At 34.8% G+C, this 14,888-nt stretch overlaps 3 protein-coding genes across 3 annotated transcripts; 2 read left to right on the top strand and 1 right to left on the bottom strand.

Moving 5' to 3' along the window:
• Nucleotides 1-1,429: 1,429 nt before the first annotated feature.
• LOC135628534 (wall-associated receptor kinase 1-like) lies at nt 1,430-4,217 on the top strand. Its single transcript, XM_065135257.1, has 3 exons — nt 1,430-2,406; nt 2,497-2,664; nt 2,916-4,217. The coding sequence occupies exons 1-2, from the start codon at nt 1,494-1,496 to the stop codon at nt 2,505-2,507; spliced, it is 924 nt and encodes a 307-aa protein (XP_064991329.1). The 5' UTR covers nt 1,430-1,493; the 3' UTR covers nt 2,508-2,664; nt 2,916-4,217.
• Nucleotides 3,251-4,084, top strand: LOC135628310 (wall-associated receptor kinase 3-like). The gene has a single exon (XM_065134917.1). It carries the CDS (start codon nt 3,251-3,253, stop codon nt 4,082-4,084), a length of 834 nt encoding a protein of 277 aa, XP_064990989.1.
• A 3,314-nt stretch (nt 4,218-7,531) lies between the features above and the next one.
• LOC103978116 (transcription factor MYB30) lies at nt 7,532-9,329 on the bottom strand. Its single transcript, XM_009393820.3, has 3 exons — nt 9,137-9,329; nt 8,872-9,001; nt 7,532-8,239 (listed from the first exon to the last, which is right to left on the bottom strand). The coding sequence occupies exons 1-3, from the start codon at nt 9,318-9,320 to the stop codon at nt 7,747-7,749; spliced, it is 807 nt and encodes a 268-aa protein (XP_009392095.2). The 5' UTR covers nt 9,321-9,329; the 3' UTR covers nt 7,532-7,746.
• Between the last annotated feature and the right edge of the window lie 5,559 nt (nt 9,330-14,888).

Below are 14,888 nucleotides of genomic sequence, written 5' to 3'. Positions count from 1 at the left end.
TTACAATTATTGATTAGTAAAAAAATTTATATTTGTAGAGATAAAATTTTAAAATCTTTAATCAAGATTTATAATCTTAAATCAATAATGAATTTAATTTCTTCCATTTTTTTTCTATATTTATTGCCTTGAATAGATGTTACCTCATTACAACTTATGTGATATGTTAAATATCTATAAATTAATAACAAAAAGTTATTCAAATAATACAAAAACTAAATTATTTCTACATCATATGTTTGGATTGATTAGCACTTTATTCTTTCATCATGTGGATAGTATCAATATGGTTGGGCGGCCTTATTCGAATCGAATTAGAAGCATATTGATTCAAAATTGAAATAGAATCTGATGAATAGTTGGATGATTCCGAATCAAATCATAACTAAGGTAATACAATTTGAGTGTGGTTCTTGAAAATTGGAATCGACCTAAAAAAACAAAAATATCAAAACACAAATAGATTCCATAGTGCAGTGATTAGCATTTCAAAATTCAAATTTAATGACTCGGGTTTAAATCTTACTAGAATAATTTTCTTTTATCAATCGAAATTGGTGATTTGAATCGAAACTTACGGGTTATCGGGTTCAAACCAAAATCGATGGCTTCGTAATTGAAACCGTCTATAATCGATCAAATTTAGATGTCGAATTTGGTAGAATCACTATATATGTTACCTCTACTATTTTGCTTGGGAAATTAAATACAACACCAAAACATCAAATACAACAAAACAATAGGTTGGTTCAATTATTCTAATCTAATTAAAATTAAATCGATTCGACGGTTCCAAATCAAATTGGAATCGACCAAAATAATAATAATCAAAACACAAATAGGTTTAAGTGGTTAGCATTTTAAATTTTAAATTTAATAACGGGTTTAAATCTTGTTACAATAATTTTTTTTATTTTTGTATCAATCGGAATAAGTGATTTGAATTGACATCGATTGTTATGGGATTTGAAAACCAGAATCAATGGTTTCGTAATCGAAATTGTCTATAGAATCGATCTAATTCTGATATCAAATTTGGTAGAATCAGAGCCGAGATAAGGTTAATTGTTTTCACGAGATCAATGGAATCGGTTGTAGGACGGAGACGTCAGTCTTAGGATTGTGTGATTGGAGTCCTGAGAAGAAAAATGAGAATTAGTGCTCCCACTTTACATGGTGGAGCGGAGACAGTGACGTGCATGAAATGGAAGGCGAGCTGTGCTCGTCTTTAACCTCCTGCCTGCTTTTAGATGATGGACATAAACTTTTGGCTTGCCTTTTATTCCTGAATCAAGATTTATTCCAACTCCCATAATTGAATACAATATAGGGGTTTATCATGATGCGTGATGACTTGTTCCCAAGTCGTCATTATGGGTCTTCGGTAAGGTCTACACCAATCACAGCTTCAGCTTCCAACGAGTTTTGATGCTGTCTTGCCCATTAATGTGCTTATAAATCTAATGGAAGCCTGAACGAAAACGCCACGAGCAATGGTGTTCATGCTGCCAGTGCTCTCGTTTCAGCTGTCGTTGCTGATGCTGCTGCTAACAACAACCGCAGCAGCATCGGCACCACCGTCGCCGAACGTGTTGTCACCAGGTTGCAATGATACATGCGGCGGTGTTAGCATCCCGTACCCCTTCGGCATCGGTGATGGGTGTTTCAGGGAAGGCTTCGAGGTCACTTGCGAAGTCGGTAACGGCTCTGCGACTCCCAGAGCTTTCTTGGGCGGCCGCGAGGGAAACATTACAGTTGAGGAGATATTCTTGCCCCAGGGCCAAGCAAGCATCCTAAATGGCATCGCCTGGGATTGTTTCAACAGTACCGGCGACCGGGTGGTTCGTCATAGACCTTCTCTAGACCTTGGCGACAAACCATTTTGGGCATCCAGCACCAAGAACAGGTTCACAACCGTGGGCTGCAACGTCGTTGGTTACCTCTTAGGCGGGGACAACACTACATACGGAACTGGGTGCGCCTCCTTCTGCTTCGAAGGGGCAAACATCACAAGCGGATCGTGCTCTGGCACCGGCTGCTGCCAGACCACCATCTCGGACAAGCTGGACAATTTTACGACCAGGTTGGCCTATTTCGTCAATGTTTCTTCCTACAAGGACTACAGCCCCTGCACCTATGCCTTCATTGCCGACAAGGACTGGTTCTACTTCCACAAGTCTGACCTCCGCAACCACAACTTCGGAGCCAAGTATAAGGACGGCGTCCCACTCGTGCTGGACTGGGTAGCCGGCAACCAGACCTGCGAGGAGGCCAAGAGAAACCCTTCTTCATATGCATGCCGCAGCACCAACAGTGAATGTTTCAAGTCCCCAAGTTTACAAGGATACATCTGCAATTGCTCCACAGGTTTCCAAGGCAATCCTTACCTCCAGGATGGCTGCAAAGGTCAGCATGCATCTCTCCCCCAACTCTCCTGTTTTCGATTGTTGTATGTGGTCTTACAATTTTCCCTTGTGATTGTTTGACAATCCTTAGATATCGACTAGTGCAGCTCGCCAAATGTGTATACATGTCATGGAACGTGCAGCAACACAGCAGGCAACTACAGCTGCTCATGCCCAAAAGGTTACAGCAGCAAGGACCCTAAATCCGAACCATGCGTTCGAGATCAAGGAATTCAAACATCAACGAAGATTGTTATAGGTACAAGTCCTCATCCTTCCATATTACCTTAAACTTCTATTAAAACTTCAATCAGAAGAAAAAATAATATATTCGGATTCGAGTATTTATTTCTAATAAGTCGTTCTCCTTAAATAAAGCTTGAAATTTCTTTATCCTGTTAATTTTCATTTATAGCCCTTGTGGTAACAATATTCTATTTTGGGAACTTGTAATTCTATCTCAGGAAGAGTTTGCAAGATAATTGACATGAAACTCATGCCATTGTGCAGGCAGTTGTGTTGGGTTTGTCTCGTTCATTACTTGTATCTTCTACGTAATCTTAGTGTTTCAAAGAAGGAAGCTTCTCAGAGAAAAAGATAAATTCTTCCAACAAAATGGAGGTTTGAGGTTATACGAAGAAATCAGATCAAAGCAAATTGATACCATCAAAATATACACCAAAGAGGATCTAAAGAAGGCAACAGATAATTTCGATAAAAGTCGAGAACTTGGGCGAGGAGGCCATGGCACCGTTTACAAAGGAAACCTAGACGATGGTAGGGTAGTGGCCATCAAGAGGTCTAAGGTAGTCACCGAGGACCAAAGTGAAGAATTCATACGGGAGATGATTATTCTTTCTCAAATCAATCACAAGAATATTGTAAAGCTCTTGGGTTGTTGCTTGGAAGTGGAAATTCCCATGTTGGTTTATGAGTTCATCCCCAATGGAACCCTCTTTGAGTTCATCCATAGCAACGAGGGGAAACTAATTCCCTTGACTACTCGTTTACGAATAGCTACAGAATCTGCAGAAGCTCTCGCTTACTTGCATTCATCGGCATCCCCTCCGATCCTTCATGGAGACGTGAAGTCACTCAACATACTTCTAGATCATAATTACGTGTCAAAGGTATCGGATTTCGGTGCGTCGAGGATGATGTCTTTGGATGAAACCCAATTCATAACGATGGTTCAGGGAACTCTTGGTTATTTGGACCCAGAGTTCTTGCTAGTCCGTCAACTGACGGCAAAGAGTGATGTCTACAGCTTTGGGGTAGTTTTGGTGGAGCTCATCACAAGGAAAAAGGCAATTTATTATGATGGGAGCAGTCAAGGAAAAGCTCTTGCCTCAAGCTTCATTGAATCAATGAAAGATAGTCGACTTGAAGAGATATTGGATGATCAAATCGTGGGAAAAGAAAACATGGATGTCATCCAAGAAATTGCCGAGCTTGCAAAGGAATGTTTGAACATCAAGGGGGATGAAAGGCCTCCGATGAGAGAAGTGGCTGAGAAACTGTATATGTTAGGAGGGTTCCTACAGGTCTCTTCAACACACCATGCACCCAAGGAATGCGAAACATTGCTTGTTGAATCATCTATGAGCTCTACCTTGGATTCTGTGGGGTACCACAGTTTAGAGAACAAATTGGGATTTGATGTAAAAGCTGGAAGATGAAGCAGATAAAGAAACTATGTTCTCTCTCTACGTTAAAATCGAACTAGCAGAACAGACTGTTCTTGATTGCTTGTTTTGTAACTTATGTTACTTCTATTACAGACATGATAAATAAAAGTATAATGGATTGTAACTCTCAGTATTGTAATCTGTATTTCTTTTTCTATGTAAATAAAACTCGAGTTTGAAGGAAGTATTGGAATATTAACTTAAGCTTTATGATTAGATTAGATATTGATTTAAGAGTCCTATTTAAGGTTAGATTATTTGTAGTAGTTGAAATCAAAGTAGTGAAAATAGATGGCTAATGAAATACTAATTTATAAATAACAAGAAGAATGGAGGAGGAGATAAGTGGATGTAATAGAGACTAAGAGATTTAGTTTGAAGTGGCTATCCTTGTCGTTGACTATTCAACGGTTGATCCCAAGTCAACGTCTCGTCCATTGGCATGCATAATTTAAAGACCTGGGTGGCGAAGGTCCCTCAAAAAACCATACATCACACTTCCGTTTTCAATCTTAATTGCCCATTTGATTTGATTATATCAATTTTTTATTCTTTATTTTTATCTAAAAGAGGGTGATTGAGATTTTTTATTAAAAAAAGTGAAAAATGGGATGACGAATTTCATTTCGAAAAAAATTAAAAAAAGTGACAATACCAGTAAAATATAAGAGTATGATCTATAATTTTACTAACTCCCTTAAAAATCTCACACGTTATATAAATATTATTTTCTCTTAAATTATTTGCATAGTAATCAATATAAGTGATATTATTATTATTTTTTAATCTTTATTGAGACATCTGAGTTGGTTAGTACATTATTATACAAGTGATATGTTTCAAACTCGGATCTGAGCATTATTGGTTAGTACATTATTACATAGGTTTCAAACTCGAACCTATGTCTAGGTATTATATACATCATTTCATCTAATAATTTTTTTATTTTTATAAATTTATTTTAAGTAAAAAAAATTATATATTATGAATCCATCTATGCTAAAAAAAGATATTTGCTTCCAACAGTGTTCTAGTGTGAGGAGAGCCCAGCAACCTATAAAGGTTAGCATATCTAAACAAATAGAGTTTCTATCAAAATGACTGAATCTAACTATATACAATATGAGGAAAGCTAATGCTCCCTCGATCTTTTGTACCCAATAAAGTGATTGAAATAAGCGATGATCTTAATAGGGAAAGAGGAGTAGATATGAGGATCTACTCCTCAAATATGTAAGTGATGGAATAAGTTATGATTGCGTTGAAAAATAATATTATCGTTTTAGACTTTAATAGGGAATAAGTTATGATACATACATAAATATATATATATATATATATATATATATATATATATATTATGGACTAGAAAGATGAGAATAATAATAATCAAAAGATAAATTGTTATAACTCATAGAGAGTACTCTCAAGATGAAGGTCTCATACCTTCATAAGTTTCTCAAGTTGACGATGAAATCATTTCGTTTTATTTGGTCTCGTACCACTAACACATGCGAACAACATAATTTATTGATCAATTTTTAGTTATCCATTGTAATGTTTTAGTCCTTTTTATAGGCTAAGTATCAAAATAAAAAAATAAAAATAATTACAATCATATCAAATTAAATATTTAATATTCTCTTTCCTTTAAAAAATATAATATTCTTGACTTAATTTTAAAAATGATTTAAAAAAAATATTATTGATTAATAAAAAATTATATTTGTAGAGATAAAATTTTTAAATCTTAAATCAATAACAAATTTAATTTCTTCTTTTTTCTATATTTATTTATTTACTGACTTGAATAGGCATGACAACTTATATCATATGTAAAATATCTCTAAATTAATAAAAAAAATTCAAATAATATATAAATTAAATTATTTCTACATCATGTGTTTTGGATTTGCACCTTATTCTTTCTGCATGTGGATAGCATCAATATGGGAAGGCCTTTCCAAGGAAGGCATCACCCGTGTGGCGGCGTGGATGCTCTTTCGGGCGGCCTTACCGGTGTGGGAAGCACCGACGTGTGTGTATGATCGACGAGTTACACTTTCCCTCGTCAATTTCCATGCCAAAGTCTAAGTGTGACATAGCAACTCCACCAAAACATCAAATACAAGAAAACATAGGTTGATTCGATTATTTGAATCGAATTAGAATTAAATCGATTTGGAATCGGAATAGAATCTGATCAATAGTTTGATGGTTCCGAATCTAATTGGAACCGAGACCACGCACTTTGATTGTGGTTCTTGGAAGTTGGAATCGACTAAGAACAAATGATCAAAACACAAATACGTTCCATGGTGTAATGATTAGCATTTCAAATCTAAAATCGTAATCGAAACTGTCTATATAATCGATCTAATTCCGATGTCAAATTCGGTAGAATTGTTTTCACGAGATCAATGGAAAGGGCAGATTGTTTTCAGGAGATCAATGGTTGTAGGCCGGAGAAGTCAGTCTTGGAATTCTGTGATTGGAGTCCTGAGAAGAAAAATGGGAATCAGTGCTCCCACTTTTCATGGTGGAGCGGAGACAGTGACGTGCTTGAAATGGAAGGCGAGCTGTGCTCGTCTTTAACCTCGTGCCTGCTTTTAGATGATGGACGTAATATACAATCCAGAGATTATGATGGAAGAGAGACTCTGATGCACTCACTTCCTAAAACTACAATATCTTTAGATCCTCTAAATCTTTTGCTTTTCGCAGAGGCACACTCAAAGCTGAACTTTGCATTTAGCTAAAAGAAAAGCTGCAACTTTGAATTGGTGATAAAGGCTTAGATGTTCTTTTGGTTGGATTAGGTTAGTCACAAGGAAGGAAAAGAGGTTCCAAAAGAGGGTGCGACGGCTAAACAAGCCGTGAAAACAGATGATGTTTGAAATGATCATCTTTGAGGACTTGCGAAAGCAGTATGATATATTTTATTGTGTGTTCATTAAAGTTTTGACAGAACATATTAGTTTAACATCAGGAAGATTGGTGGGGATGATAGAGTTGATGTCTTTTTGCTCATGTCCTTTCCAATCCATGGAACATATGTTTCACCAATTTATACAAGTTGAGGATAATGCTAAGTTGAATACATTTAAGAACAAACACATTTCTCTAATGAGTCTCCACATTTACCAAGATAACTCATAGACATCCTTAAATGACATCATAATTGCCAAGATAATTACTTGGAATCAAACTTTGTTTTGATTAGAGGTTGAAGGATAATATTCTAAGATATTAACAAGCTGAAATTATATTTACATTTACCATAACTACTGGGGATGGTAGCTCAATAAATTTTCTGCTAATATAATCTTTATACAAACATTAAATTTTATGGTTTCAGTAAAACACAAATGAGCAATCATTTCCACAATTTATTTACACTGGCAATATCACAGGCACACCACAGGCAGAATTGTTAGATGGCAAAAGCAATGACCTCTGGATTAAATTGCACTTGTTCAAAGATCCCTTAAAAATGTTGATCTCTTTCATCTGCAGTCTGTCATGATTATACTATCTTGAGTCTCTCCCTGTGGTAAATGACAAAAGAAATTATCTACAAAATATCTCTGTTTTCAGGTCCTAACCTTACATCAGTAGAAAATGTAAATGAAAAGTATGAGATTCCTGTGATTTCAGATCTCAGGCAATTCCTCGAGGTGTCCAGCTTCCATGAACACCTGCAACCAAAAGTCTATTCCATCATCATCTTTGTTACTGGATGAGCAGAATGACGCGAAGGAATCGTCCAACCAGAAGTTCTGATCGATGTCTGAGAATTGATGAGCTGAAGAAACCACAACTTCTTCCTTAATCCCTGCACTGTTAGTTTCTCCCCTCTTATTATTAGACGAAATGGTGACAGAGGATGAGATCTCGCTGTAGGACTGTTCTAGGGACACAGGAAGAGGAGTCGGGCTCTCTAATTTTGGTCGCGTTGCAGCTTGTAATGCTTGAAAGTCGATGGCTTTAGCACCTGACCGTGTTGCTACTACATCACTTCGGCTCCTTCGCTTGGATTCTTGGACTGTCTGATTCGGTTTAACTCGTTTCTTCAGGTGGGTGTGCCATACATTCTTGATCTCATTGTCTGTTCTTCCAGGCAGCCTCGCTGCGATTGCTGACCATCTGCAGACAAAACAACAACAATCTTGTAAATGGTGATCGATGGATGCTATAGATGTCATCACACATGTAATCTCTTAAACTTTTGTAGAAGCTGACAAACTCCAAGTGAATAAAAATGATTCATGTGGCATCGGACATTGTGCCGAATAGGTTTCATCAACCTGGAAGACTACAATAGCTGTTGATAAAGACTAAGAATCTTTTGGATGCTTTCACTGCTTTTATTTGCCCAATTTACGTTGCAAACCAAACTTGACAAGAACAAAGGTAGAATTTTTATATGGGCCGACAAACTCCAAGATGAAGAAAATGATTTTTGTGATATCGAAAGATGTGTCGAACAAATTTCATCAACTTGGAAGACCACAATAGTCGGCAAAAGGCTAAACAAAATGGAATCTTTTGGAATTGGACGCTTTTACTGTTTTATTGCCCATCTAATGTTGCAGACCAAACCTGACAAGCACAGCTCTTCTTCTGCTTCTTGCTTGCTTGATCCATTTTTATGGTAGCTTAATTTCTTTCAAGTAAAATCTAAGACTGGTAAACACAAAACGCTGAACAATAAATCCTTCTCTTTTCTATGTTTCTTCACTGAATCAAACCCGGTGCACAAAATTACTGAAGCTTACCTATTGCCAAGCATTTCATGCAATTTGATGATGGCCTCCTCTTCTTCCTTGGTAAAGTTCCCTCTCTTGATATCAGGACGGAGATAGTTCGTCCACCGAAGCCTGCAACTCTTCCCACACCTCAGCAGCCCTGAAGTTCAAAGGAGTCCGACCATGTTACGGGACTCGAGCAGTATCAGCTCTATATTTCTTTGACGGAAAACATCGAACAATAAGACTGCTTCCCTCAGGTGAAGAACACACAAAGTGAAGTAGATAGGATTACCTGCTCGTTTGGGGAGAGCGCGCCAGTTCTCATGACCATGCTGCTGTATGTAGGCAACCAGAACCTGGTCTTCTTCTGCTGTCCATGGCCCCTTCTTCAGACCCATCTTCTCACAGCAAGGAGCTCTCACCATCTCGGAGAAGTTACCACTCTTGCCTCTCTTCTCCTCTCTCTTGCTTTCCATCACAACCAATGGATAGAGAGTGGTATTTATACCCTCCAACCCAACGTGCCATGGTGCCAAGTTATTATTTAAGGTCGACAGCAACAACTCCAGAGAAGACTCAAATGGCATTATGAGCTGTCTTTTTATTTCTTTTTTTCTTCTTTTCTTTTGAGGTAGAAATTTCTCTGTCTTTGCTTTGGCATTCTAAGTAGGTTTCTTGGAGTCTTTAGATTCTGTTCTTCATCAAAGACTAGAGTTTAGTCCTGTTTTGAGTAATGATGGTATATGCTACTACAGTAGCTTTTTTTTTCTCAAATTTTTTTAGACGTAAAATTTGTATTCTTCGAAAGTGTATCAAATACATTATCATCGAGCTAATGTTTTCGGTGTAAAAATAATTGAACGAGGTCTTCCGACCGGTATAAGTGATTGTATTATAATAAGTAAAGAATATTCGTCTCAACTAAGTATCGTAAGTAAATTAATCATGATGTTTTAATGATTTAATAACAATAGTTAATTGTCGATAAATATTTACTATGAATCGGAATTAATACAATTTGATCAATAACTAAATCAAGAATTTTTTTTTCTTCATCATAAATCATATATATATATATATATAATATCAATATCGTTTGAATGAATTCTCGATCATCTAAAAGAGATTCCTATTGTTCCAAACGAGTCAAAACAGTGTCCGGATGTGGGAACATGAATGACTTGGTTTGGGTTCCCATAACAAAGAGACAAAATGGAGCTAAGGATAGACATCGAGGTCAACAATGGTTGTTCACATTCACTCGTTTGTGAAGCTTAGTGAGTCAAAGAAATGGAGCTGACACGGCGCCATGTTTGCCACAGGCGGGGCTTTAATTCACCGGCCGAAGTCTCCAATGGGAGGAAGAGGAGACAAGAAGGACCGGTCAACCTTCGAGTCTCACAATGGATGACTTCGTTTCGATGGAATGCGGCGTTCACAAATGTTGACTTCGTGGACTCATTTAAAGCGTTTTTTTTATTGATTTCTAAGAGCAATTTGTTTGTCTTTTTTAAGCAAAAAGAGTTTAATTCTGATTTCCATCCCAAATTGATACGATATTTCTTTTTCTTATTAGTTCATTATAAGATATACTAAAATTAATTTTTTTTTTTTTATATAATATAAAAGATAAATGACATAGATAAAATTCGAGCTAAGGATCGTATAATAAACTATGAAAATATTACTAACCAAATTAGCTAATATCTCTCATCTATTAATGACGAAAAATCCAACTAATGAATTTATCATATCAATGACATGAAAATAAAAAATATTTTTTGAACCAAAATATTTTTATTACAAAGATCATTTTATAATCGTAAATATTTAGAGGAAGATCGATTATAAAAGATAAGCATGAGTATGATTAACGAGATTAGATATTTTCTTTTTAGCTTTTAAACTCATAGCATATTTAATTTAAATATCAAAAAGACTACTTGAGAACTCATATTGATCTTTATGCAAAGAAAATATCTATGGCTCGAAAATGATCCACTCACATCGGATTATAACTTTATCAATATTTTCATCTATAATAATAATAATAATAATATGTAATATTTCAAATGTTTTGAGGTATATATAATACAAGACCTCTATGTAATATAATATCTCTATTTAAATAAAAAATATTCATCTTTTTAGTTTGGTAGATCTTCTTATACCCTTTTCTTACATCACACTTTCCATTCACAACATCTATCTGCAAACATATTCATATTATAGTATATGATCATTTTTTCTCTTTTTATCTTTTATCAAAATTATATCTAATGATTCATAAATAAAAATATCGATATATATATATAGTTTATTATTAATGATTACACAGTCTATGCTCCTCCCATCAATAATATATCTTATCCTTCAATCCTAAATGAACCTTCGACTGTTCTTTCTGGTATTACTAAATTGAGATATTTAGCTTCTAAATTTTATATTTCTAAATAAAATTTAAATTTTATTTGAACTCTTATGAATAGTAACATTATTCTGGTCATAAGATCAACGACTCGCCTTCATCTCTTTCCCTTTATAAAAAAAAATATATATATTACTAATAAATAACACACAATATAAGATTTATTATGTTTAACTCAACAGTTCATCTTTAATATAGTCTTAAAATTCATTAGTCACACTTCCATATTTTTTCTTAATCGATCAAATTAAGTTTAAATCTTTCTTCATCTAATGCGTTCATAAACAAAAACAAAAGGCATATTTGAGATATCTATATTACCCAAGTGATAATTGGATAATTGTCATACAACCTCTAATTAATGAATATCTATTCACAAGCCACTTATTTCCACCACTACTACATGCGTTTGCCTTTTGATCAGCTCAAACTATTGGACTAATCAAACTCCTTTTCTTCCTTCCTTCCATCTTCTAAATATAAAACCTATTGCCTTTGAAACATAGACTCCCGATTTCGAAGGCTATCCTCCCACCATTGTATTAAATGCAAATAAATGAGATTGTCCGACTACCACCTGCCTCTCTCTTTACGGTGGTACAAAGACAAAGGAGTGACGTTGGAGTGATGAAGGTGATGCATTTGTGGGTTTAAATTTAGTAGTATGTGGTAAAACTTGGAGGGCTATCACTTTAACTTGAGACCAAAGTAGTAGACAAACAAAACAGCACACCAAAGTAAAGGTTAACTTTGGATGATCAATATTATGATATGACGAGTTGCTAGTCTTACTTGCATAACACATGCATAGAATTCCTCGATCAAAAGTTCGCCGTCTCTCCTCCACTATTGCTTTTCATATGGAGGAGTAGGAGTGGATTGGTAAACTTTGTATTCATTTAGGTAACTAGCTTGGTTGCTGAATATTTTAAATTTAATTGTTAAATATGTTCATTGTTGATCTCGTGTCAAATCTTTCATCACTTTTAAATTATTTATTATTAAATAAGTTTTTGATTGTCTGAATTGAAAGTGAATTATGAGCCAATCATATCTTTTTATCGTGTCTGTCTTAGTCATATCTTAATATGTGATTATAAAATTATATCGGAGACATTTTTGACTTATATTCTATGATAATTAAATTTAGTTTAAATGATTCAAATTTTTTTGTCATATTAAAGTGTACGGGGATTGCACATGGAATTATAGTAGACTCTTATGATTATTATTATCGTGATTGATGAGAGTAGTTATATATTTCTCTCAAGCATGATCATAATTCTACCATGCTTAATCCGAGATACGATAACAGTTCCACCGATCCAACCATATGATGTCGAAAAATTATCTACATGAAACTGAGTTTTTTGAAAGGTGTCAGGTAGGTGTTATTGAGGTGTCATCCATACGATGCTAAAGTGTCGATATTATTTTTTTAATATTTTCTTAAACGACTCGGATAACTTGATTTATAAAGATTTTGACTCTTAACCGTAAGATTCTATATTCACAATCAACTCATATATTTTAATATCATAATATTTTAAAAAATACTATTGTAAAAAATAGAATGGAGGAAAATTTGAAAAAATAAAAAGTATAAGCTTGAGTTTTTTCCCATAAATATATCCTCGTTTGCGAAAGATGATGAGTATGGTCCGATCGCACTTGACGTAGAATAATATTTAGCATTTAAAAGTAGCACCCCCTAATAGTTCCAAGTTAGGAATCCTAACTACAAGTCCACTAAAAGTCACTAAGCTAAGCTAAGATAATTAAGATCTTAAAGCGATCAAACCACAAGCATATGCATAGTTTTGTATCTTTCTTTTCAATCATAAGATAAGACGTGATTTTAGTTAGGTTAGAAGCTAATCCAAATCAAATATTAAGACTAAACCTTTTTGCCTCTCATGCAACCTTGGATCAATACCTCTTATGGTCAAAGTCTTCGAATAGACTTTGTGCAAGTCATTGCTAATTGTTGGCCTCGTGTGAAGTGCTCGGACTCAACATGCATGACTCGAATGGATGATAAAGAAACGAGGGAATGAGACATGCATATGCGATGAAAGATTTGGTTGACGTAAAGAGTCATCGGATCATGGTGACATAGGTCGTAAGACTCGAGTCTAGTTGGATAATGACTCGTACATAAATTAGATATTTGGTCTCCATACCCAACTAATTAGATCGAATTGAGATGTAGTGTAAGCTAATAATGCAACAATACATCCTTTGAGCTTCGTCTTTTCAATCACTTAAAAATGTTTCTTCTTCGATCCAAACTTCATATACTTCTTGAAACTCTAAAATCTAACCTAATAACGCAATAATACATTCTTCGAGCTTCATTATTTGATTCACTTAAAAATATTTCTTTTTCGAAACTAATATCGAGAGAACCTTCCTATCCGATTTAGATTTTATATACTCCAAAGACCATTTATTTAATAGAGTCCTTCAATACTTAACATACATCTTTAAATATCTAAGATAAGAAAAAGAAGCAAAAAGAAATAGATAGCTCGAATTCTAGATGATTGGATGAATATTTTATGTCACAATCCATAGTAACATGACAAGATTTTTTGTTCTTAGCCTATTGACTACCATGTCGAACAAGAAAGCTGATGATCGGTAAACAAAGAAAAGGAACAAATCAAAAGAATGTGAAATCATAAAGAAATCATCCTTCATTTTCGTCGCCATCTTCATGGAAAACTATGCATCGACTTTTGGGAAAGAAAAGATTGGAACTTTGTGATGTTAGATAGAAAGCCACAGTGAGGACTTTGAAGACCAATTTGGCACCACAAGCTATTGGTCATTATCTATATTCATGCAAGGAGTATGAGGAGGAACATCTAGAATAGGAAGTTGGACCACTGACCAGCTTTCTATCCTGTGGTTTCCATGGATTCCTTTACCTATGATTAATAATTCACATTTCCTAAAGTTAGATGCCTCTTTCATTGTTTTCAATTAATGGTAGCTGCTTTTTGACTTGCTCATTTTTGCAAGTCATGGGACCTATGTCATATGGTGTACTCATCCACTAAAGCTTTGTTCTAAAGGAAGGAGAGCTATACATGTTCTTAAGATAAAAGGCTAAACAAAGAAATCTTGCATTCTTCATTCATTGTTTGTTTGTTTCTTTGTTTTTTATGATCATACAAACAATAAAGTCCTAAAGTCTTTGGAAAATAAAATTGTCAAGTCTTAATATTCATGTTCATTCGATATATTATAGTTTTACGTTTAGCTATCCTAACATAATCATATATCTTTTTCATCTAGAATTGGGATTAACATTAGCGATATATTTTTTTTTCTAATCATAAGTACTGAAATATTAAATTATAATTTATGGGATATATGTGCTAAACTTAATTTAGAGTACTTAAGACAAAAATCCAATTATAATCTCGACAATCCCTATCACGAGGCCAAGAACAATTATGGGCTTTCCCATCACAGGCTTCGACCCATGAAAACCGAGCCAAAGCTTTGTCTACGTGATCTTTAGCCGCTTCAACATTTGTAAGCAATTATTCTTTTTTTTTGTTGCTTTCGCATAAAGACATAAATCTTAAATATTCTTATGAATATA

The sequence above is a fragment of the Musa acuminata genome, chromosome BXJ3-1, assembly GCF_036884655.1.
Source record: "Musa acuminata AAA Group cultivar baxijiao chromosome BXJ3-1, Cavendish_Baxijiao_AAA, whole genome shotgun sequence".
Classification (NCBI taxonomy): domain Eukaryota; kingdom Viridiplantae; phylum Streptophyta; class Magnoliopsida; order Zingiberales; family Musaceae; genus Musa; species Musa acuminata.
Note: the sequence above shows the minus strand (reverse complement) of the source record. Positions and strands in the feature narration are given on the sequence as shown.

Coding starts and splice junctions, on each gene's coding strand:
- LOC135628534 (XM_065135257.1), top strand. CDS start 1,494: ATGGTGTTCATGCTGCCAGTGCTCTCGTTTCAGCTGTCGTTGCTGATG.
- LOC135628310 (XM_065134917.1), top strand. CDS start 3,251: ATGATTATTCTTTCTCAAATCAATCACAAGAATATTGTAAAGCTCTTG.
- LOC103978116 (XM_009393820.3), bottom strand. CDS start 9,320: ATGGAAAGCAAGAGAGAGGAGAAGAGAGGCAAGAGTGGTAACTTCTCC. Junction 9,002..9,136: donor CGCTCTCCCCAAACGAGCAG/GTAATCCTATCT, acceptor TTTGAACTTCAG/GGCTGCTGAGGTGTGGGAAG. Junction 8,240..8,871: donor CATGAAATGCTTGGCAATAG/GTAAGCTTCAGT, acceptor TTTTGTCTGCAG/ATGGTCAGCAATCGCAGCGA.